Consider the following 25,511-nt stretch of genomic DNA (forward strand, 5'->3'; position numbering starts at 1 on the left):
CCTGGGTCCTCCTACATCAGTTTCCAATCCAGAAAGTGCCTAACATACATGGCCAGAGGTCAATCTGATGGTGACCATTCCTCAACTGAGCATTCCTCTTCTCAGGTGTGTTAAGTGACAACCAAGATTAGCCATCCCACTACAATCACAAGGAGTTTGATTCCCAGCACCCACACACGGAAATGTCAGGCATGTCAATATGCACTGTCAATCCTGATCCTGGGGAGAGGACAGAAACAGAGAGACTCTCTGAGCTTCCTCGTTAGTCAACCTGTCTTAAAGAACAATGTGGACAGATCCTGGGAATGGTACCTGAGACTGACTTCTGGCCTCCATATGTTCAAGCACACAGGAGCACCTGTGCCTTCATACATATGTATGCGTGGGCACATGCAAGAGCACACACACACACACACACACACACACACACACACACACATGCACCCATGCATGAGCGTATGCATGCAATGCGCATGGACACAACTGAGCAGTCATGATCCAGTTATCTTGTTGGTATCTCTCTTACACTGCTGGACCTCCTTACTCTCTGGAGGTCAGGACTCTGCATATCCGTGTGTGGGAACAGTGTTTCTGAGCCCCGCTGTTGCCACAGAGAGGAGGAACCAGGGATCTGAGGGCATGAGCCTGTGTTAGCACACCATGGGCCCCACTCAGAGCCAGTTTCCATGGCATGTGCAAAACACGGCTCCAAGCGCTTTCTATGAATCACCCCATTTAGTCTAACAATTTCAGAGTACATATTTTTATTCCCATTTTATTCCCATTTTGCAGGACAAACTTGTGAATACTGCTTCTTAGGTTCATCCATGTGATGTGTAGTAGAAATCTCTTGGTCAGGGATGGCAAGATGGCTCAGTGGGTAAAAACCTAATGACCTGAGTTCAATTCCTGGGCCCCAGATGGTGGAGGGAGAGAATCAGCTCCCATCAGTTGTTCTCTGGCCTCTATCTACAGGTACCCATACACATATGTAAACACACACAGTAAAGGAATACACATAGAGAACCTGAAGAACATTTACAATGTCAGCAGCAGCAGGACGGTTTTCTCTGTGTTCCACACCAGAATTCCTACTCTGCCAGAGCTGTGCACGCATAGCAGAAGTGCCAGGAAGCAGAGCCTGGTTCTGAGTTTGGCTGTCTTGGCTTCTCTAACATAAAAGCCACAGTCAGCGCTTCATGTGTGCCCACAAAGGTGATGACGCTTTAACGTGTAACCCAGGATGCCATCCACAGGGTTATCCTGGCATAGTGTTTCAAACAGACTTTCAGAATCTCACTCGTTTATTCCAAAACAGTTATTAGAACCTTGCTGTGTGGGACATGGCAGATGAGAGAATGTGAGTCAAATGGATGAGGCTCTTGTGTCATTCTGAAGTGGGGGAAGGTATCAGGTCAGCAGGCAGCCAGGCTATAGTGGATGGAGCAATAAGAAAAGACCCTTGCCCTTTGCCAGAGTACTGTGATGGCTGAGGTTGTGCATGGTGGCTGGAGATAGCTCAGATTCTTACTGCTGTGTATGGCCTCAGGGTCTGTGATCCTGGGCCTCAGAGTCTGTGATCCTGTGTGTGTGTTTTGTTGTTTGGAGGTTTGTGTATGTGTGGTGGCTAGAGATACTTCAAAGTCTTACTGCTATGAATGCGATGTAGGGCCTCAGAGTCTGTGACCGTGTGTGTGTGTGTGTGTGTGTGTGTGTGTGTGCGTGTGTGTGTGTGTGTGTGTGTGTTTTGTTGTCTGGGTTTGTGTGTGTGTGTTTATAGTTTTTATTTTTGTATGATATGCTACCTTATTAAAAAGAAATGAACTCCATTACTGTCTTAACTTACCAAGTACATTGGCCACCGGGTGATAGCACTGAATTTATTTACACGTTCACAAAGCTTTTTTTGTGCTTTGATTATTTACCAATATGAGCATAAGAAGGGGTTTTCATTTAAACAACAGGTAAGAGATTATGAACAGGAGTGAAACAGACACAGTTGGCTAGGTTAACTCTGTGCCTAATATTGGAACTGCTTTGGGATCAAGATTCTGCTGAGGGCGGCATATGTAAAACTCAGATTCTGAAAGCTGCTGCCTCCATAAGAACTTTTGTCCCAAAGCATATTGTCACGCCAATGGAGGGCACTGCCATGCCAGAGAGTATACACACACACACACACACACACACACACACACACACACACACACGATTCCGGTGACCAGTAGGATGATAGCCGAGAAGGGGGAAGAAGGGCTATCCTAGAGCCGGAGTTTCCCTTCGCTTGGAGGAGAGGGGATTTGGAGCGAGGGAGCTCACACAGGACTTGCATCAGTGAGTAGAGCTCACTTGGACTTGACGCAGGGAGGGCTCTGCAGCAGTAGAGGTGCCTGTGAGTACAATAGGCCTCACGGTGCAGTCGTGCTCACTAGTCGTGGGCAGTGATCGCTGGGGTTGTTAGGATATCCGGTCCCCGTCTTTGTCCTTTTGAACTACAATGCAGGCAAGGATTACGTTATTCGGCTTGCTGTGACGTCATCACTGGTGGGCATATTAGAGATGCTTGCAAGCCCAGTACTCACTGCAGAGTCTGGGGCAAGAAGATTGAGTCTCAAGACTGACTGGTAGAGAGGGAGACCCCATCTCTAGCAGGCCAGCCAGCAAAACCACAAATCACCGTTTTCTTCTGTATCTGGAGACCCTCCTTTTGCTTAATCTCAAAGGCTAGCCTAAAATGTTGTTTTAAAATTGTTTGCTTTCTAGAAAAATGCATAGAATGAGTTACACCATAAATCCCATCCCTTGGCCACTGTTTAAATAGTCCTCACCACTTAGGTTAACTGTGGTCCCAATTCTACCCTGAAGACTTAGTATCTTTTTGCATTTTCAAGAATCTCTTACGAATACTCAAATATCTATGAGAGGAGGGCTCTTCTGGTGGCTTCAGTTTAGCTGAGCTGGGGGGTGGGGCACAGGATGTCTGAATGCAGTGGCTGTCTGATGTTTTTATTCAAGGCATTGGTTCTGGTGTAACAGTTCCTTTTCTGATTAACCCAGGAGAGGGAGAACAAGATTTTTTTTTTTTTCAATGCAGTTTATTCAGGAACATTGAACAATCCTCGGACCCCAGGGAAAGCCAGCCCCCAGCTTAAAGAGCCTCTGGGTAGCCAACCCAGGCGTGCCACGGGGGCAATGCAGATAGGTCCACATACATGGAAGCAAGCCAGATCCTCGGCCTTAGCCAAATGTGGAGTTGTTCGTGACAGAGAGCCCTCACCATCGGGAAGGTGGAAGGCGGAAACCAGCTCCATCTTTAAGGCATAGCATTCCGCAGCTCTCTACAGTTCCCCCTTTTTGTTTTAGACGCATCAGGCAAGAGTAGAGGTCTGATCTCTGATATTAGAAATAAATTGGGACTTTGTACCAATGTTCATTTAGGTGTCATCCACCCAAAGAGCATCAGACCCGTCTGATACCTTTTTCTCAGAGGCGGGACCTGGGGCATCAACCCGCATGCAATCAGACATGCTCTTCTCTAGGTCCAAAGCGGCTGACCCTGAGTGCAGTGCTTAGCCTCGCATCCTGAGCGTATCATTTTAGCTTTTTATGGTATCCAACCATGCTTGGGGAGAATGTCCTGCTTCAATGGCAGAGAACAAGATCTTAAAGGAAACAGGGTCTTGAAAATATGCCTGGCACTGACTCCTGATTGCTGACCACTTGTCTGGCCGAGGGTAGCACATGTTTGCTTTCTCTTTGCCTCTTTAGAACTTTGCACATGTAAACAAGCTTTTCTATGAAACGAGATATTGTAGACTGGCATTTACCAAACATGTTGATCAATTGTTTTTACAAGGCCTGTGTGTTGTAATCTTGAACAAATCATTGGTTGACATTGCCTGTACTCATTAATGAATACCAATATTTCTTCGTTGTCCTGAATTTCTTCAACTTTATGTGACTCCGTGGGAGCCTGAAGGAAAAGAAAAGTTCACGAGAAAAGTTAATGGTTAACCATAATTGCTTGAAAAGACTATCAAATCTTCATTTCTCTTGAATGGTGGAAATTCATCTGAAACAATGGAGATTGTTAAAACTCTGTCTCTTATTGTTTTTTTCAGCAACATTAAATGTGAGTCTCTCCAAACAAGTTTGCTACGTGCAGGTAGGAAATCCCAGGGAGAGCCTGTGTAGCCTCTGTGTAAGGATATGATGAGTAACCAAGATCATTACTGGCATGTGCCCAGAAAGGCTTATCTTTCTCGGTGGTCATCACTTTCAAAAGAGTCACAGAAAGTTGCTGGACACTAGCGTGTGCAATGGCTACAGAAAGGGGGCTAATCCATTGAGGCCACTCTTCTGGGACTATCTCATTTTAGCTTTTGGTCATTGTTGTTGTTTGTCCCCATTCTACATGAGAGGATGCTACTCTTGAGCCAATGTTTGAATTGGCTAAGTGATTTAAACAGAGCAAAAATATGAATGACTGCAGGAATAAATAGAATAAAAGCTACATTATTTAGTGCCATTATCACCAGGCAGTACTTTGTATATGTTTTCATTTAATATTGTGTATGTGTGTGTGATGTGTTCCTGTGCAATATGTGTTCGTGCGCACATGCCTATGTGTGGTTACATGTGCACATGTATGTATAGGCTGGAGGTTGACACTGGGTGTCTTTCTCAATTGATGTTCAACCTTAATTTTCTTGAGTCAGGGTCTCCTATTGAATGTGGGGCTCACTGATTGGCTGGAATGTCTGGCCAGTGAGCTCCAGGGATCCTCCTGCCCAACAATAGGATGACTGACGCAAGCCACTGTGCTGGGCTCCTATGGTTGATTCTTGGGATCCAAACTCACGTCCTTATGATTGTACAGCAAGCATGGTGTTCACCGAGTCGCCTTCCCAGCCCCTCATTTAATCTTTGTACCCACCCAAAGCACTCAAACTTATACTTCATCCATAAATGCGAAGAGGTTATTTTCGTCCTATCTTTTATAAGTAGAAGTTCAAATCTGAAGAGCTGCCTTTAAAGCCTTTGTTTTGTGTAGCAATAGTAAGAATGAGTGATTGTTTACTTACTTCACAGAAAGCTGCTTGTTTCTTTAGAAACCATTAGTGTGAGAAGGAAGACATAACTCCATTGAGAAGTGTATATCTATGTGGTGAGTGGGTGACGAAGATGGAAATGATGAGCAATACAAACTGTGGGACACACTTTCTTTGCTAAATTAAGCAAACTTGTCAATGTTGGGGATTATATTTCCAACTGTTGACATTTACTCCTGGATGTGCTAATAGCTTCTAACAAAGAAATAAAAGAGTTTTTGTTTTGTTGTTTGTGTATTTGTTTGTTTGGAGACAGAGTCTCCCTGTGTCATAGCCCCTCCTGTCCTGGAAATCTTTGTAGACCAGGCTGGGCAGTGAACTCCCAAATATCTGCCTGCCTCTGCCTCCCTGGTGCTGGGATTAAAGGCATGTGCCAGCACTGCCCGACAGAATAAAACAGTTGAACCAAATCACTTGAGTTTAAATAATTTAGAACATTGTGTCTCTGTGTGAAAGTGTAGACCTGAGGGTAATCAATCTTGTGTGTATGCTTCAGATGCCATCCATCCTGATTTTTAAAAAATATGTGTTTTTGAGATCATAATCCAACTACATCATTTTCTTCTTGCCTTTCTTCCCTCCAAATCCTCCTATGTGATAACTGTTCTTCAAATTCATGGCTTTTTTTCCCCCTATAATTTTTGTTGTTGGTGGTTGACATATGGTATTAGATAACCAGTTCTCGCGGTCTTCCTTAGCTGCCTGTAGTTGTCTATCTATCAGGAGGTCGAGGCCTCACGAGCTTCGACATTTCTTATTCTTAGCATTCCAACACATGGAAGCCAGGGGCCCCAAAGCGTTCAAATCACGGCAATGAACAAGCCCTTTTCGAGCATTTAACACTCTCATGTTAAAATGTGTACTGGTGTCCTCCTGTTTCATGTGGGTTTTGATTGGCTTGGAGCTTGCCAAGCTGTGTAGGCCAGCTGGTTGGTGGTGCCTCATCAGCTCTGCAGTGACAGGCCTGCACCACCATGCCTAGCTCTTTTTTAAAGTGTCTGTTGGTGGTTGAACTCGGGTCTTTGTGCTTAGAAGGCAAGAAGTTTGAATGCAACTACATGCTATTTACTTATAAACAGTGAAAGAGTTCAGCTATGTCCAAATATTAAAAAACAATTCACAGCAAATAGCTTAAGCTCAAAAGAAGATATAGACTGCCAAATCGTTCTTGTCATTACCGATAATGAAAATAAATCTAGAAATTTGTGATTAAAATAAGTGCAGATTGTAGAATTTAAAGGAGGTTTTCAGGCTGGGAAGTGTTTTAGTCCATCTGAGCTGCTGTGCAAAATAGCACAAGATGGGAGAATTTTAAACAGCAGAAGTTTAGGTATCACAGTATCTGAGGCTGAAAAGCCCAAGCCCAAGATGCCAGCAGATTCATTATTTCTGCCCAGTAAGTGATAGCTTTTTGCTATGCTTGCATGTGATAGAAAGGATGAATGAGCTCCCATAGCCTCTTTTATAAGGATGCTAATTCCATGGCTAAGGGTCCCACCTGATGACTGTTACAAACTCCTGTCCTAGGTTAGCATTCCAACACATGGAAGCCAGGGGCCCCAAAGCGTTCAAATCACGGCAATGAACAAGCCCTTTTCTTCCCAGTAAGGCAGCACACTGACCACCAGGATCACCTAGAAGAGAACTTAGGAGTCGCGTGAGTCTGGATATCAGCATTCTCTTTGTTTGAAATTTGAGAAGAAATTACTTTGGGAGGGTAGGGTGATGATGATCTGACAAAGAAGGAAGGGGGCAAAGTCACTGCATATTTAATACTCAGCTTTTATGTTTCAGTGCGAGCATCATGGTCGCTCAGTTTCTTCAGGATGCAGCTTACGGAGAAGTCCAAACCTTAGCTAAAGGGCTGCTGGATCTTGCTGAAAAGTGTAAGAGTCCAAGGCCACATGAATCGCCTGCAGAGTGTGCTCGCCAGCTGGTAGGTGGAGCATAAACTGTTTTTTGTTTTTTGTTTGTCCTCCTAAGCTAGATGATAAACCAAAGATGCCGCTATAAACAGGATTGGTTGAGTAATTAGGCAGGACACTAGAAAGCAAGAATATGCGTGTGAACCACATGCCAGATATAAGCTTTGTAGCTTCGGAACCCACGTTTAACCAAGTTCTCTCTGGGGGCCTAGGTTTGGAGGGCCAGGCCTTCAAGAGAGTGAGTCACAGCCCGGAAGAGCAGTGAGCTTATTTGTGTTGATTTCTCTGGCTGAGTCACCAAAATGCTGGGGTCTGACATCTCCATGCAAAAGACTTTGGGAAATTGATTTAAAATTAAAAGTAAGAGAAATTTCTTTAAGAATAAGAAAAAGAAACAAGTATTTTTACAGATTTCTTTCCCAGTCAGTAGAAAATGAGGAGCATTATCATTGCTTCGTTACAAAATATTTGTCTTGTGACCAGCAATTTCAGTAAAATAGGAATTTCTTGGGGAAAATATTTTAGTTTTTAAATTGTGGGGGGCGGGGGTTGTTTGCATGTGTGTCTGAGACACACATGGGTGTCAGAGGACAACTTGTGGAAACTGTTTCTCTCCTTTGACTCTGTGGGTCCCAAGGCTTGAACTCCGGCCGTCAGATTTGGCAGCAAGTGCCTCTAGCCACTGAGCCATCTCATGCCCCCTTCCTGGGAAATGCTCGGTCAACACTAACATTCTCTTAGAACAGAGTCTCAGGATCAAGTATTTTCATGCTAAATAATGTAACATAGAAAGGAGGAGTGACTTTTCCCCTTTACTCGTGGAGTTGTTTTGCTTCATCTCTTGGGGCTAATGCCCGTGTATCATGTACTAGACTCTGGATAATGAAGGCACATCCTCAGTCTACATTTTAAATGGAGGCTCTTCCGGTGGCTATGCTTATCTTAGAACGATGCCCTTTTAATTTCCGTTTCAAAAGATGACTTTTTTTTTTCTGAATTTATTTATTTTTTTCAAATGTGAAACGCACATGCCAGTTGAGGTTTACCAAAACCCCACACGCTTACTGCCACCTAAAAAACATTTGAAAACACTGAAATCATTACACTTCCAGTTGGAGAGCTGACAACGAACACACACTGACTCAAAGTTCAATTCTTAAAATATGTTCCCATGGAAACAAAACGAAAAGTGAGGAGGAAATAAAGCAAATTAGTAGCTTTTTTTGGTGGATAGTTCTCATTAAAAATATCTTGCCCTGGGTATTCTGAATTATATCTAGTTACCTTTCAAAAGCCTTCTGACTGCTTGACAATGAATCACTTTCAGAGAAGGGAAATGGTAAATTCTCTGTGGTCAGAGTGAGTTTAGGTTTAAAAACCAAAGAGAGGCTGGGAAGATGGTTCAGTAAAGGCACTTGCTGCTAATCCCGACAGTCTAACTTTGATACCAGGAACCCCGTAAGGTGGAAGGAGAAAATCTGCCCCCTCAAGCAGTCCTCCGTCCTCTATAACTGCTCCAAGTTTCAACTTTCCGTGGTGAGGGATGCTGGTCTCCTACACTTCCGGTCTCTTACGGTTCCCCTGTATGTCACCCTTTCCTCCAACAGACGGCCACCTTCCTTACACATATTTGCAACAACCAAGGGCTGGTGGACAACCACGTTCTCACTGACTGTTGTAAGGTGAAAAATACAGCACGACTCAAGCGCTTTCTGTCCTATAAGAAGGATGATGCAGACAGCAGCGACACACCCCTGAGTCCAAGGCCTGAGCTGGCCTGTGAGATGGCTGAGGAGAATAATGCGTCCCTGAAGGCGAGGTAAGCCACTTCTCCCAACTGTTGGAGAATGAAGCAAGCTCATAGGGAAAGGAAAATGGTACATTCTCTGTGGCCAACAACTGGCACATGTGAATTTAGATTTAAAAATCTAGGAGGGGCTGGAAAGACGGCTCAGTAAAGGTAATTGCTGTTAGCTCTGACAGCGTAGCTTTGATACCAGGAACCCATTTTAAGAAGACTATTTCCCAGTTTTTAAGACGGACCCTTTTTTCATTTACCGTACTCTGAAAGCAATGTTTTATTCTATGGAAGTAAAATGGAACTTGAGCTATGATACATTTGTTTTTCTTCCGAAGAGGATGGCCATTAATACCCTGTTGGGTCTATGAGGCCTGGCAATGTCTGCTGTGGATGATTAGAAATGACTAGGCCCTGTAAGGGCTCACCTCCTTGATTAGAGAGAGCAGTAGAAAACAATATTTATGGTGTTGTGGTGAGATACAAATGTTAGTGCTAAACAGATGCTGGGGTTAACACAGCATCACAACACGGAGGAAGGCAAATATGAGGGCTTGTGACTAGGAACCAAACAGCCAACCTGACTAGAGAAGAGGAAGGACAAGACTTGGTGAAGAGGGGAAAGCCACTCTAGTCGGGCTCCAGCTGGCTCCCGTGAAACCCGCTTGCCCTCTGTGAAGAACAAGAGCAAGGAAGGCACCCTTATCCTTTCCCGTAGTGAATGTCTTAGCATCGTGGGTAGCGGCACTTTGTATACGTTTTGCACCTGAAGCATCAGATAGTAACAGATTAAACTGGAGGTAAGAATGCCTCCGAAGGAGGCTGCCATCTGTCCAGGGGGGTGGGGGAGATCATCCCAGGCCACCCCAGAGATGGCCCAAAGGGAGGAGAAATGAAGTCCAGATTCCAGGCCGTCCTTTGCTTGTGCTATTTGGCATAGTTTACCTTGCCCTGTGGAGGCTTGCTTGTCCGCTGCATCCTTGCCTGCTGGATTATTGGTCCAGTGCCGCTGCGTGAGTTCTTGTTCTTAGGAAACATAAGAACCAAGATTGCCTCAGTGCTTGGGATAGGAAGGGATTGAAAAGGTGGCATCTCTGACTCTTCGTGTACAAGAGAGGGTCCAGAGGGCTAGGCTGACCTAGGAAAGCCATAAAAAGCAGAGATCACTGGAGAGAGAGGCCAGTAACAGGCCCCAGTCCTGGGGAGCTGTCCCTCAGACATGACACCTGAGAGGTGCGCTATGGGGTCTGTCATTTGAGCCAAGAAACGAACAATAATTGTAGATTAAACAGGAGTGAGTCTTCGGCTAAAGATAACAGACCATGTAATCCCGGAGCGAGAGAGAATATTATGGTATTACCAAGACGGTTGTCTGGAATCCTAATTAGCATGGAGCTGCATCTGCTCAGAGTCAGGTGCTAATGAGGAGTTAGGGTTTAGGGCCAGGAAAGGACAAGGGAACAGAAGATTCCTGTGGCTCCCATGGAGTGCGGCTGTGGCATATTACTTGAGTCAGGCACTGAAATGAGGAATAAGTCAGAGCTCCAGCTGCTGGATCCAGAGCCTGGGAGCTCAGTGGTGATCTCGTGGTAGATTTTACCTATGTTAGTCTAGGTAAACGAGGAGACTAGACAGCAGTGAGGTGAGTAATCCAAATCTCTTTAATCCACCCTTCCAGGGGGCAGAAACGCCCTCAGAGATTTCTGCAGCTTCATGAAAGAACCATGTACCATCAGACAGTTAGAAGAGACTAAGGGATCATGTATCAGGCACATTCCGAAATGTGTGGCATTAAAGGGGCAAAATATGAATATGGTTACTCTCATGTATTAAAGAGCTGTTGCTTACACAAGCTTCAGGCAATCCCAATGCATCCCCACAGCAGATAAGAAGCACAGCCAGTACAGTGAAGGTCACGGTCAGGGACTTGGGTCACCTGGACACCTAGCTCCCAAACAGAGCTGTTACTCCTTGCTGAAGGGTCTCCTCTTGGAGGCCTCCTGGCCAGGACTCTCAGTAGAGGCCTTCCTGCTCTCAGTCTCATTAGCTCTTTTTCGCCATTGCTCCGGGGTCATGAAACTCTAGGAGCTTTTCCCAGGGCTCCTTGAGGACTGGGAAGATTCAATATATATGGTAATTCCTTTTTTAATAAAAAGTCATTGTGCACAAACACGTACGTGTGTGTGTGTGTGTGTGTGTGTGTGTGTGTGTGTGTGTGTATGGGGGTCAAGGGATAACTTTGTGGTGCTATTTCTCTTCCTCTCCCCTCACATGTGTTTCAGGTACCATACCAAATTCTAGTCACTAGGTAGCATGGTGAACCTCTCTACCCTAATGAGCCATCTTGTTGATCCCTATGTTGATCGCTGTTACCCCACCTGGCCTGATCATCGGGGGAGACAATAAAACAGAAGACCCGGCAGTCTTTCTTTATCTCTCCCCTTTTGTGACCCTAGTAAATAGTTAACTATAGTGTGACTGTGACTTTCATGCTGGCTTCCAGCCTTACTTGGATACTTTGACATCAGTTTTTCCAAGCTCAGCTCAAATCCTGACCACTCTTATATGCTGAGTAACTGAATCTCAGATGCCTCTGCTTTGGATTACACCCTCAAGAACATGTGTTTAAAGAAAGAGGATTGAGAGTCTCTCAAAGGAATAAGTGGTCAAGCCTAGAAGTGAGGCATATCATGTCCATCCATATTTTATTGATAAAAGCTGCCAACTTTACTACAAGCTGGAAATGTAGTGTCCTGAAATACACGGGAAAAGGAAATGGATTTGTGTGAATGTACAAGTTTTGGTCTATGGTGTTGACTTTCGTTGAATGCATATTCATGTATGCGTGAGTCTGTTTTTGGGGAAAAAAAGTTCCACAGACTAGTGTGAGGAAACACAATTTCAGGGAATTTAGTAACAAGTAAAAATACGGAACGGCAGGTGTTAAAAGACAATGACATTGACTGCAAAAGTCTAGAAAGGGCTTCTGGATGACCTTGAGAGATTTCTGACCACCATGAATACTTGTAAAGCCAATTCCTGAACCAGATGAATAATCGTGCATTATAGTGAAGCTTAACCTACTCAGCTTCCTACCTCTCCATCTCTCTGAGAAAGTGGGGAGATTAAATTTCTGATTATGTTTACCCCACTTGTCACAGTCACTTCATGGGCACCCAGGGAATGATTCTGGTGACTTGTTCACAGGCAACATTTGATGCTTTTAGGCAAAGTTCCACCAACTCTCAATCACCAGAATTTTCAGAAGTTTCATATAGACACAAAATGCATAAACGCTGTGTGTTCGGAATGGCGTTGCCATATGTGCCTGAATGCCAAACCATACAGCATGGCAATTGTCATATTACAGGTGCAGCTATGAAACTTCTAGAAGACATCCATTCTTATATGGACCCACTATCTTGACCGTGTCTTCTTGCTATGAGTCAGCTGTTCAGTCATGTTGTCAGGAGGAAAATAAAACAGAGTGCCTGCAGACAAAGGTATTGTATACATTGCTCAGTTGTCGCTTAAGGCTTTCCTATGGAAATTGGATTGTAGATCAACAGCATAACATCAAGTCACAGCATGTCAGAGATGCAGAATCCAAAGCTCTTCTCCAGACCTAATAAATAGAGTTCATTTTAAAAAGAAACAGATCTAAGTCTTGAAATGTGACAGCTTTTTTTTTTTGGATGAAATATGTTTAATATTTTTTTATTTATTACAATTTATTCACTTTGTATCCCAGCTGTAGCCCCTACCCTCATCCCTACCCAATCCTACCCTTCTTTCCTCCTTCATCTCCTCCCATGTCCATTCCCCAGTCCACTGATAGAGGAGGTCCTCCTCCCCTTCCATCTGACCCTAGCCTATAAGGTCTCATCAGGATTGGCTGCATTGTCTTCCTCTGTGGCCTGGCAAGGCTGCCCTGACCTCAGGGGGAGGTGATCAAAGAGCCAGCCACTGAGTTCATGTCAGAGACAGCCCCTGTTCCCCTTACTAGGGAGCCCATTGACAGTTTTGAAAATAAATGTTTAGGCATCCCAGGCACTGTTGATACATAACAGAACAACCCATACTTTGGAGGTGTAAAACAATGATAAATTTTTTTATTGCCATTAACATTGTGATCAAGAATTCAGGGAGTAATTCCCTTGGGTGTTTTTGGCTCTTGACCTTTTGTATAACTGTAATCAGATAACACCTGGATCTGGGAATCAGGAGGCATTGGAGTCCCTGATCACTAGTGCACCCTCTCTTCTTCTCTTCTTCTCTTCTTCTTCTCTGTGTGCACAACCTCAAGTGTGTGCATGTAGTATTTTTGCTAGGGCTACATTGGGCTGTTTCACAGCATGGTGCCCAGAGGGCAAAGGCTTTGGAAAAGAGTCTTCTAGTGGACAAAAAGGAGGCTGGATGGCCATTTGTAATGTAGCCTCAGAAATCATTTCTACCACATCCTCCTGTTTGAAACACTGTAAGACCTCACCATTGGAATGGGCCATTATGTAGGCTTTACTTCTTGATGGGGTAATGATGATCAGTCTATTGTCAGAAAACCACAGGGCAGGAGATGTTTCAGCCTTTTGGGCCTCATTGATAGATGCAAACCAGTGATTAGTTTTAGGATTAAAAAGTTTGTGTGCATGTGCTCATTAAAGGCTCTAAACATAGAAACATTCTAAATATTAACAGAGCCATGTTAGGGCCACAGGTGTGTGGGGTTCCCCATTGGTGGGGAGAGAACATCAGGCTATTTTTCTATATGCTGTGCTGAAAAATAACGGTAGTTTGATAATCACTAAAACAAATAACTCAAGGCCAACTATGGCTGTTTTTGTCTTGATGTCTTCATTGTTCACAGTAAGAAACCATCTCATTTCCTCTAAAATTCATAGAATTTTATCTCTTTATTCTACCTATCTCCTCCATGTATATTAAAAAACAAACAAACAAAAAACAAAAAGCAATAGTGTATCTGAAGAGATTCTGCCCTGGGCTAAAAACTCCGTGGTTGCAACTATCTTCACTGAAGCTATTTCTTTATGTTTCTGACCTACCTATTATTATCCTGGTGGATTCTGGTTCCTTCAGAAGCCAATTCTCAGTTCCTAAGCAAGGCCTTCACTTCTCTTTCCTCTTGGTTTTGTTTTAATGAAAGCCTGGAAGTCCGTGGTTATTTACTGAACTGTTTCGTTGTTTAACACTTCAGACTAAAATACAAATATGTTTGCCTATTTTCCTGAGGGTCTCTGAGACTTCACCATGCTCTGATCACAGGCACAATTGGTATGCGATATAATCGGCAGAACCAGAGCCACTTGGAACGGATATCACAGCGACACTGCACACACCGCAATGGGGAAACCTGTTAGCTGGCTTATCGCATCTGCTCATGGTCAACACCGTAGGGTGTGCTGCGCATTTAGGAAAATTTTCCAGTGAAGAAACCGAATGTGAAGGAAACATTGTGACCTGTACGCTACACTTTAAAGTAGAAACTTAAGGTTAAAGAAAACAAACCTTCGGAGGTGAAGAAGTTAACATGCAGTGCAGAATCGAAGCATCTATCGCAGCCAAGCAGTTTGATACACTTCCAAGATAAAATGGTTAATGACTTCCATAAAAGAAAAGTGCGGCCACCAGGCAGTTTTTGAGTCTCTTCTGGTGGCTCTCTAGACACTAGTTTGCTTATGAAGATTTAAGACAATTGATCTCTGGGGAAGTTAGGTGTTGTTTTTGCAAAAGCCTTGTCATGTTATTCCTCTGCGGTTATTCCCTCTTAAGTCAGTAGGCTGAAGACTTTCTAATGTTGAGAACGTACATGATTTTTGGTTTTCTATCTTTTCCTAATGATGTTATTAACATTTTCTGTTACTAACACATTTCTTTAACAAGCTGTTTTCTGTTTGCAGCTAGAACCCATCCGAAAATATATTAGAGGAATATCTGTGAGACATCGTCATTTATGTGGAATTGGGATCAAATTCAATGACAAAGTAGCCAGAGCAGTGTAAGTGTTCTATGTGAATTCGTGTGCTTTGTTTCTGCTAGGTCAGCTGTTTTGACTACTTTGAAAAGCCATTTACTCATTATTTAACAGTGTTTGCCAATATATGTCTGGAATCCTCTATATCTATGCAGCTTATCTGTTTAAAAATGGCACGAGAGCTGCGTATGAAATCACAGTCCTCAACTGTCCCCATTATATCCTTCATTAGTTTATTTCATCAGCTCAATGAAGGATAGATTTGGGGCACTAAGATGCAAGGACTTAGGGATGGAGATGAAACATAGATACTGTTCTTGCAGAGGACCCAATTTAGGTTTCCAGTAGCCACATCGAATGGCTCACAATCAATTAGCTGTAACTCAGCTCTGGGGAACCTGCTGCCCTCTTCTGGACTTCTTGGGCACCTACACTCACACATGCACATTCTCATAATCAGGCACACACATCCAAATCATTACAAATATAAATAAAACTTAGAAAAAATATGCAGAGACTTGGCTGGGCATGATAGCATATTGCTAATGCTATCATGAGTGGTAGATACAGGAACATCAGCAGTTCAAGGTCATCTTGAGCTACGTAGTATGTTCAAGGCCAGCTGGGATTATAGAGGGTAATTATAACAATAACAACAGTAATAAATAAATAAATGTGCAGAGACTAACTGAATCTTTATAATAAAGAGTAGAGGAAAAAAACCTTTCTTAAAAAATTAAAACAAAGGGATGGAGAAGGTCCTAATGAATCCTTTCCAGCTTGAACTCATGTATTTTTTTTTTAATCACCATTTTTCCCAGTGAGTGACATCACTGGGCTTCCTGGAGAGCAGGGATATTTTATTTCTGGAGAAACTCCTGGGACTTGACAATAGGGACAGATAAGCCCCATGCTTCATTCATTTTTCTGTGTGATGAGATTAATGTTGGAAAGAGGCTGTCATATTTCCAGGGCTATCAAGTTTACATTTCAATGTCTCCGCAACTCAACATCTTTAAATGATGAAAAGTACTGTATTTGACGTTATTGAGATTTGATCTTTGTATGGGTATGAATGATCACCAAGGAAGTTAAAATTTTTTTCTTAATACCTGCTAATGTCTTTAGACACCTTTGGTTCCTTGAAGTAGAACTTCAAAATATTGAAGAAAGGAAAGGAGGAAATGATTTAATTATATTATAATCTCAAAAATAAAATAATTATATTATTAAAATAAAATGAAAAAAAAAACCAAAATACTATGCTCATTCTAAAATGATACTGTTTAAATGTGCTTAATTTTCTTTACAGAGAGTTGACTCTGCTCACTAAAAAGCAACCTAAAGCTAATTTTTCTGAAATTGCCAAATTGACCACAGATATTAAAAACCTGCATGAGACCTGTTGTGAAGGAAACACAATAGCGTGTGTACTGGGCAGGGTAAGGCAGCTCTTCTTTCTTTGTATCTTTTTAATGAATTAGGTTTGTTATTTGACAATTTTATATATATGCAATTCATACTAGTTGCTATTATCCTCTCTCACATTAACTTTACAAAGTTTAAAATTTGTAAGCAATGACACAGCGGTAAATAACAAAACTAGAAAAGTAATGATTACTTCTTTTTATCAGTAGACTACCATCTTCCTCCTTTCTGTCTCCAAAACATGCAGCAATTCTCCTCCTTCCCTTGTCTGATTTCCCACATTCCTTTACTTGTTGGATTTTAGAATTGGCCAACAGCTCTCTTCCAAATTGCAACTATATTTAATTCACTGTTGTTTCTTGCAAAAGGCCTAGAATTTCATCTGACATCAGCCAAGGGGGAAAGAAAACCTATCAGTGTACAGGTTTATACATATATCAGCGTGGGGCATACAGGACATGAGCACGTGGACAAAGACCCAATATCCGAATATAAAGTCACCACATCCCAAGGAAGGAACGGACTGAGGAGTGCCAAAGCCTCCCAAGGCCTTCTCAAATCACAGGTCGTGTTCTTACCGGTCTGAAGGTCTGAAGGATGGCTGGTTCTCACCACAGAGAAAGAACCCCAAGACTAAGACAAAATGAAGCATCATTTCATGAGAAAGCGCAAATATCCGCTAGGGAAAGATCTCTCCCCCAACCACATAGTTCCCATTACAGGACAATATAGAAGTTAGGAACCGAAACACAGTTAAAATGGGCAAGCAGGAGGATCCCTGAGATGGCGAATTCTCACACTTCACTTCCACTGGGACATTGTGCTGGCTCAAACAACATGCTTTGGCAGTCATCATGACCGTCAGAGCTACACTCAGCTCTGCCACTCAGGGACAGCAACAGCTGCCCCTTCCAGTTCCTAGAGCTCTAGATGATGGCCAGAATCATAGCCATCATTTTTTGTATGCTTTCGGGGGGGGAGGTGCTGGCTCTTTGTGATAACCCAGGGCCTTCTGCTTGCCAGGCGAGTGCTCCACTGCTCAGCTCAATCCCTTAGACTAGCAAATCCTCTCTGACTAAAGAGTAGGTACATTTTGGTCAAAAATAAAGGGATGTGTGGCCCTGACAGAACCCACCCAGCCCAGACAAAACAAAATCTCAGAGAACCCTTCACACATATATCACACCTGTGGCTTGCCTGTGACTGCATGACTTCTGCTGTCGGAGGCTGGGTAAGCAGCAGGCATGCCAGACAGTCTGCACTTGCCTAGTTTTATTGTTGCGTATTCAAAAACAAGTTAAGGCAATCCTGTCCTGATCTAGATTGTAATGGAAACAGCTCTAGGGTTGCCGGCTTGCCAAAGACAGTGTTTATATACACGTGTCCAAAGAGTTTTCATTACACACCAGGGAGGTTTTGTTCATTTGCGTTTACTCAGGATCGGTTCTGAACATTAATACGTAGGTACTACGTTCTTACCTTTGGATGATCATTTGATTTCTATCTTTTGTCTTATTCACCGATGGATTTTTTTAAAGTGAAAGCACTTTTCATACAAGTGTGAGGACTGGTGTTCTGGCCCTGAGACCTCCTGTAAAGCTGAATGTGGTGGCATATGCTTGTGGTCCTAGTGTGCCCTAGTGTGAAAAGGGAACTGGAGGCAGGAGACTTCCCACAAGCTCTCCTGTTAGTCCTTGTTAATTCAGAACATGGCTGTTCTGGCAGGATATCACATCCAAACGTCTTCTAGGTCTATGTGATCCAGCTGGAATAGTTATGGCTTTAATCCAGGACACAGAGGCAAGCAGATATGAGTTCAAGGCCAGCCTGGTATAGAGCAAGTTTCAGGCAAAGAAAAGCTTAGGTCCAGGGTGGTGGTACATGCCTTTAATCCCAAATAATGAAGGTAAAGTTAGTTTGTAGAAGGAAGCACCTGTGTTTGGAAGTGATGTCTTATTGAGTGGCAGAAAAAAGTGACAGTTCAGAGAAAGACTTGACAGAGTAGAATACACCCAATTTTCGTGAGGAGAGGAAAGGGAAGCTACTTAAGGGGCAATGGGAGAGAGACAGAAAGACGGACAGAGACAGACAGAGAGGGGAGGCAGTTTTACCAGGAGAGTCTTACAGAGACAGGTTGAAGAGAAAGAACAAGCTAGACTCAGCTGAAGGCCGGATGAGCCAGAGAGTGAGAAGGAGCTAGGAGATTAGGGAAGATTGCTAGAGTGAGTTTGAGGCCAAGCAGAGCAATTCAGAGGCCGAGTGAGAGGCCAGATTGAATAAGTCATCTGGGAGAGGAGTTTGAGCCAGAAAAGCTGAGTTGAATCAGCCAGCCCAGAGTCCAGGAAAAAAAAAAGAGAGAGTGAGTTTATTCAGCAGTAAGCCTTAGAGGCTGAAACATTCTAGGCCTACGTTTGATTGTACGGAGGCTAGATGCTTCCAGGACTAGGCCTAGGTTAGCAGATGGAAGAAATAACAACCGAACCAGGAGAATAAAAGTTCCTTTTACAGTGCTGCTAACACTCCAGTGACTCACAGAGACACTGCTTCAGACAGGTGGAAGGCTAGGACTGACACTCGAGGGTGTCCTCTGACTCCCACATGTGCACCATGGCACTCACACACCCACATACTCAAATATGTACACACGAACGCACTGCACACCCGTCAGAAAGGCACAGTGAAAACGTATTTCTTACATTTTCGCCATTTTTGCAAATCTTATTTTGTTGTATGTCTGGACTTGATGTTCATGTGTTTATATTAGAGTTTTCTCATTCAAGCTATGACATTTTAAATATGTATACCTTATAAAATTTTGATATTCGTTTATGCTAGTTGCTAAAAAGGAATTTTATTTTTTTTCCTTTTAAAATTTCTAACTTTAAAAAAAAAGCTTTATTTTTGTTTTATGTGCATATGGGTATTTTCCATGTGTGTGTATACCATGTATGGGTAGCACCCCAGAGTGTTTGCCTTGCGTGTGTGTGTGTGTGTGTGTTTGTGTGTGTGTGTACCACATATGTTCCACACCCTATAGGGCCAGAAATGGGTCAGATCCCTTGGGACTGGAGTTACAGGTGATTGTTAGCTGCCAAGTGGGTACTGGGAATTGAACCCCGGTTCTCTGGAGGAGATGTGCCACTGAGATATCTCTCTCAGTGATGTTTCCAAACAGGATTGGTGTGGAAGGGCTTGAGTTTGTCCATTGAACCTGAGACTGAGGTGGAGATAGAAAGTAGCAGGACGCTTTTCTGTTTCTTCTGCTGTGTGTCAGCCTCCATGCTTTTCCAGCAAATCCTCACAGGGCTATGGCTATGTGCATTGGGAAGCTCAAAATTTTGGCTGCCCTGAGCATGCATAGGCCTGGGAACAACCATGGAAGTGCTGCTGCATTGGCTTTTGCATCTGGGAAAGCAGATGAGTTCAGAATTACAGAATCTACGCACAATGAGGATTTGCTGTATTTGGAAAAGCCTTGAGCATCAGAATTACCAAGAAAAACCTTCCCATTAAGCATACTGCAGAAAGAGGACTTTTGTTTACCATGTGCAGGCTGGAATGACTCCAGAACGGTGCCTTTCCAAATATAGCAGTGAAATGCTGTCATAGGTGCAAGATGATGATGATGTGTCTAATAGAAATCATAGAAGATGAGTTTCCTCCCTGCCCATGTTGTGATGCTACTGGTTATGAGTTCAACCCTTAGGAAACAACAGCCCGTATTATATAAGCGCCTGGCACAGAGACATGCACTCAGCAAGGCTGTGTCTCGGTTGGTTAGTCGATTGGTTAGTGGTATGGCCAGGGGCTCATGGGAACCCTGAACTTTTCCTGGAGTGACATTGATACAGTATGCACCAATTCAGTGTTTAGACTGAGAATCAACTGTTTATTTTGTCACGTATTTAATGGCTTTCTTTTCAAAACATTTCACTTATTAGCATTTTCCCATTTAGGGATAATGAACTCTAGATATACCATCATTGGAAATAAAAAAAAAATCAATTATTATAATTGTATGTTTTTTTTTCTTATGTATTTGGTCTTCTTTTTAATTAATTGGCTCTAAAAAGGAATGGTTTGATTTATTGGCCTTCCCCAAAACAAATTCTTGGATTTACTTGCTGGGTTTATGCTTTTAATCACATTGACTCTCTTCTTGGTGTTGTCTGTTGCTTCTATCACAGATGTTTTCTTTGTCTTCTTGGTGGAATTTCCATTCTTTTAAAAGTAACTGAGTTAAAAACTATTTGATTCGAACAATAATTTATTCCCTCCCCCCCTTTTCTTTTGCCGGGGACTGAATTGAGGGTCTTGCACCCCCTAAGCTGTTGCTACACCAGTGATGGAAACTGCCAGCCCAGCCATTTCTTTTGTATCCTATCCTCCACTATTCCTGTTATCTTGATCTGTTTCTTTCTTGAGTGAGTTATTTCTCCTACTGCTCTGAGGAGAGATCTTAGAGTGCATGTGTCCAAGCCTTGTCTACTGTTTCCAGCGCTTGCTACATCATACCGTGTTGATTCACAGCTCCACACTGACCAAAAGGAGTGTGTTTATCCCCAACATCTATCAGCGATGTTGTTATAATTTAATATTCTCGTGTCAACCACTGGAACTCAGGAAGGCTCTCTCGGCTTCCCTCTGACTCCGCAGCTCCGTAGGAACAACCATCTAAGACTATGTGGTCATTGCCACCATCACTCACTTTTTAAATGCTCGTGCCCGACGCTGAGCCTAACCATTTCAATCTTATTGACAAAAAAACTTAGAGCAGCAGTTCTCAGCCTGTGGCTTGCTGCCTTTTAATGATCGCATATCAGATATCCAGCATCTGAGATAGTCACATCATGATTCATAACAGTAGCAAAATTACGGTTATGAAGTAGCAGTGAAAACAATTTTATGCAGAACTGTAATAATGGGTTGCAGCGTTAGGAAGGTTGAGGACCCCTGACTTAGAGCATCTAATCGATTCTTGAGAGATATTTCATTTATTTCCCACAGCATTGAGTATTGGTCTAATACCTTTTTTTTTTTTTTTTTTTTTTTTTTTTTTTTTTTTTTTGCAGACTAGGATGTTAAAGCACAAAAAGTGAGAAAGTTCCCTAAATTTCCAGAGTCAGGAGGTGGCAATTCAAGGGCAGCGCCTAGCTGTCAACCATTGCATTCATTTATTTCTCCACAACAGACGGTGATAGAAGTTTTCACCTTGGAGTATCTATGTTCTTATGGTTTCTTCCATCAGATTTCCCCTCTTCTTTTCTTACAATCCTATAAAATTCATTGTTTCAGGCATCTCTGTTCCCAGTTCTCTCTCTCTCTCTCTCTCTCTCTCTCTCTCTCTCTCTGTGTGTGTGTTCGCGTGCACTGGTAGAACTGGAGAGTCACCCAGTAAGGACTCTGTCTTCTCTTCCTGTCTAGGCCGTTTCCGACATACATCGTATTTCCTGCCTCTCTGAAAACTAGGTGAGGCCACTCGCCTGAGTCCTGGTTGAAAGTTATTCAGACATTTCAGGTCAAGCTCTCAGCTGTCTCCTAGGTTCCATACTATAGCACACTTTCTCCTGTTATAAGCATGGGCTATGGGCCCCGGAGGACAGTTGATGAAATATCTAGATTTCTAGGCTCCTTGACAAAGAACCATAACAGGGACACATAGTTAGAAATAGAGATTGTTTCTTTTGAAAGGGAAAGAATGCCTGAGAGTAGCAATGGGTGGGTGATTTAAGGGGGAAAGCACCCTCCAACGTCACCCTCCACCTCCCCCAACCCCACGCATCAGGCCTCCACAGCACGACCCTTGTAGGATGTGTCCACAGTACTGTCTCTCCCTCATTTGTACAGTCTGAGCCTTTTCGCAGCATGCTCTGTTCATTAGGTGAAGTCCAGGTGAAGAAGGGCTCCCTATCTGTCTTTCTCTGAAAACTGGCTCCTTTTGTGTTCATCTTGATGTTTCAGTCTCTAGCGCCGACTCTCCCTTCACAGTCTCTTCCTAGTAGCTTTTAATGCTAAGGCCATTGCCAAAAGCCACAGGTAGCAAAGCTGGTCTTCTCTCCTGGAGGAGGTTCACCTTTCCTCCCTCCCAGGAGGGAGCAACACCCTGATTTTGCTGAGCTGCTGAGAACACACTAGCTCCCTGGCAACCCAAAGCACACACTTCCCTCAGAGGCTCAAACTGACCCATAATTTGGCTTCTGTATACCACTCTCAGACTTAGAGTTTCGGGTTATTCTTTCCTAGATTTTCCTAGCACCTGCTAAGGCTTTGGGCAAAGCTCCCTGTAAGTGCCTTACAGATAGATGCCTGAACTCACCAGCCACAGGAAATCCTTCAGTTTCACCCTTCAACCACCAGGCGCATCTGTTTTTGCCCCTGAAAGTCAGTGACTTATACATCCCACTCTCCCAAGCAATCCCAGATCTTCTCCTCATCCCTTTTGCTCCCTTTTGTCAACATTTTTTTTTTTTTTTTTTTTTACCTCTACCAGTCAGTAGCCCCTAGGGTAACCAAGCCTCAACTCAGTTTCTCAACAACTCTAAGATGACCCTCTCCCAGCCATGTCATGCTTTCTTCTAAGATTTTTATATACATACAGGAACAAATAATTCTAGAAGTCTTTGTTTTTACTTGTTTTAAATTAACTTCTTGTCCTTTGTGACTTGGGGCATTCAAGACCATCCCTGTGACCTCCATCTTATTTAGGTTGCCTGTTTCTCTGATTTCTTCCAAAGAATCATATTGAACTCCTAAATATTACCATTTTATGATTGCTTAGTTTTTTGAATCTTTGAGGAGGTCATGTAGAGACTAGCTCATTCACACACAGAACCAATTATCTGTGGATTTAAGCAGATGTAATTAGGACAGCAACATGGAATGCATTGAGTAACAAAGAGAGAGAGAGAGTGTGTGTGTTGTGTTTCTGAGACAAATGCTTCACAGACTGGAGTCTTAGAATAAGAACAACAATAGAAAGAAAATAGAACCCTCTGTTTGTAGTTTTTGGGCTAAATGTGGAAGCATTAATACAAGCTGTCTTCTCCTATCTTCTTAACAGGTAGATAAAAGTTTGAGACACTAAGTAAGGTCAAAAAGACATTTACTTCTTTCCAAAATGAGTTATAATGAATGTTTCTTTGGGTTTTCCAGTTTGTCTGGGGTAAAGCGCTGTGTGGTATCAAGTTTTCCAATATTCTAATTACAGCAAACTACGTTGAAAATGAAGCAATCAAAGAATAACTGCCCCTCCCCTCTTGTCTCCCAGGACCAGCTTATGAACTATACCTGCTCTAACCAGGCCATTTCATCCAAGTTTGCCGAGTGCTGTGAACTGCCAGAACCATTCCGTGGGGAATGCATCATCAACTCGGAAAATGACGACAAACCCAACCTTTCACCCCTGCCACTCAGGAGGTTTACGGAGGACCATTCTGTGTGCGAGCACTTCCGTGGCCAGCAGGACGACTTTCTGCAAGAGTAATATAGCTTTCCTCCTAGAGCTGACGGATTCCTTTGAGAGCAGTTGCAAACGTGATCGAAAACGGGGCCAGGAATGGACAACACGGCTGAGAGGAGTCTGAAAGTTGTCGGTAGCTGTTCAGCTCCGCTCCTCACGCCGTGCGGGAATGTGGGTTCGGTGGTTGGGAGTAACGTGAAGGGGAATCTAGACGGTCCTTTATTCTCAAATGCGAACAACTGGCGTAAGGCTCTAAGAAAAGAGCGTGATTATAGTCAAATGGTATAAGCACTAGGTTGAGGGGCTTAGAGATAAATAAGAGGATCAAATTGGTATTTCTGGCAAGCACGTCCTATTAATATTCACTCACAAATGCACCCGACATTAAAGAGTTGGGATATTAGCATCATTGGTCGCGATTTGTGCATTAGAGCAAAGTGATTCCAACATATAATATCAAGACAATAACACTGTGCACTTAAAAGGCTTCCAGAGTCACTTGTGCAGCCATGAGAACAGAGTCTTCCTCAAAGTTAAACGACCTAAGTTATATTTTACAAATTAGGCCTGATACTAGCTGATAAAATCGAATAGCACTGTCTGAAACCACTCATATAAATTCTTCATCTTTGGTACTGACAAGTCAACGGACTTGTGCTGACTAGACTCGGTAGTAAAAGGCAGCTGAAACTGTCAGTTGTGGGAACCTGTCTGGTCTATGTGGCAGCTTGAACTCCTAGGCAGGGTGCTCCAACCGAGAGCTGAGGTAGTCGAAGAGGAAGCATCAAAGGTCTCGTCTTAATCCTGTAAGAGTTTTGAAAATGTTCAAGAATCCATTTTATTTTCCTTTCTAAAAAGATTCATTATTATCATTATCATCATCATTATTGTTGTTATTAATTGTGTATATGTGTGTTTCTGTGCTTACTGGGGCTAGCAGGGTCAGATTCCCTGGAACTGGAGTTACAAGCAGTTGTGTGCTCCTGTATGTGGGTTCTGGGAACCAAACTCTGGTCCTCGCTGTTAACCACTGGGTCATCCAGCCCCCATTTTTTTTCTGATGACCCAGATGAGTGTGTAGATTACAACTGTACTACTCACACTTAATTGCTTATTTGAAAAAGAGGGGAAAGATGGTGATTTAATGCCTCAAGACTATACTCACAGGAGGTCTTTTTTTTTTTTTGTCCCAAAGGTAACTGGAAAATACATCTTTACATATAAATACTTGAAACTGATGTCATATAGAAGTATCTATATTCTGAGGCAGAAATTACTAGCGAGCCAAGGTCTTTCAGGTTCAAGTGCTGAATCTGCCATTCCCTATCGCATGAGTTTGGAGAATTATGTGATTTTACCAAGTTGGTTTTCTTATCTCAAAGCATAGCAATAAAAGCCCCTCTGACAGGTTCCTAAGTTTTCTAAATGCCTTAAAGTCAATTCAATTTCATGGTCTCCTTGGCTTTTTGAAAAGCAAAGCAAAATAAAACAAACAAACAAACAAAACAAGACACAAACGTATGGCCTGTGGGTTTTATTTTTGTCTTCTCATGTGTCTCATACAAATGCAGGTTTCTTTATGAATATTCAAGAAGACACCTGGAGTTGGCAGTTCCAGTGATTTTAAGAGTGTTTGCAACATATGAACGCTTACTGGAGAAATGCTGCAAGTCAGAAAACCCGGTGGAGTGCCACAGACATGGGGTGAATTCCTTTTTTATTCATTTAGGTTTTTTAAACATGTTTCTCAAGAAGTTACAAACAGTGGAAGTCCCAGTGCTGTTGGCAGCACATCCTTTTG

The 25,511-nt window shown here is 42.9% G+C and overlaps 1 protein-coding gene across 1 annotated transcript in view; it reads left to right on the plus strand.

Annotated features, from left to right (window-relative positions):
- Window positions 1-2,137: 2,137 nt before the first annotated feature.
- LOC110560479 (alpha-fetoprotein-like) overlaps window positions 2,138-25,511 on the plus strand; it is a 45,620-nt gene continuing 22,246 nt past the window's right edge. Inside the window, exons 1-10 of the mRNA XM_060378816.1 lie at window positions 2,138-2,162; window positions 4,122-4,165; window positions 6,644-6,768; window positions 6,906-7,047; window positions 8,644-8,855; window positions 12,205-12,337; window positions 14,750-14,847; window positions 16,136-16,265; window positions 23,519-23,730; window positions 25,282-25,414. Of these exons, the coding sequence (XP_060234799.1) occupies window positions 2,138-2,162; window positions 4,122-4,165; window positions 6,644-6,768; window positions 6,906-7,047; window positions 8,644-8,855; window positions 12,205-12,337; window positions 14,750-14,847; window positions 16,136-16,265; window positions 23,519-23,730; window positions 25,282-25,414 (1,254 nt within the window). The remainder of the gene's footprint in view (window positions 2,163-4,121; window positions 4,166-6,643; window positions 6,769-6,905; window positions 7,048-8,643; window positions 8,856-12,204; window positions 12,338-14,749; window positions 14,848-16,135; window positions 16,266-23,518; window positions 23,731-25,281; window positions 25,415-25,511) is intronic.

Source organism: Meriones unguiculatus, chromosome 3 (assembly GCF_030254825.1).
Source record: "Meriones unguiculatus strain TT.TT164.6M chromosome 3, Bangor_MerUng_6.1, whole genome shotgun sequence".
Lineage (NCBI taxonomy): Eukaryota > Metazoa > Chordata > Mammalia > Rodentia > Muridae > Meriones > Meriones unguiculatus.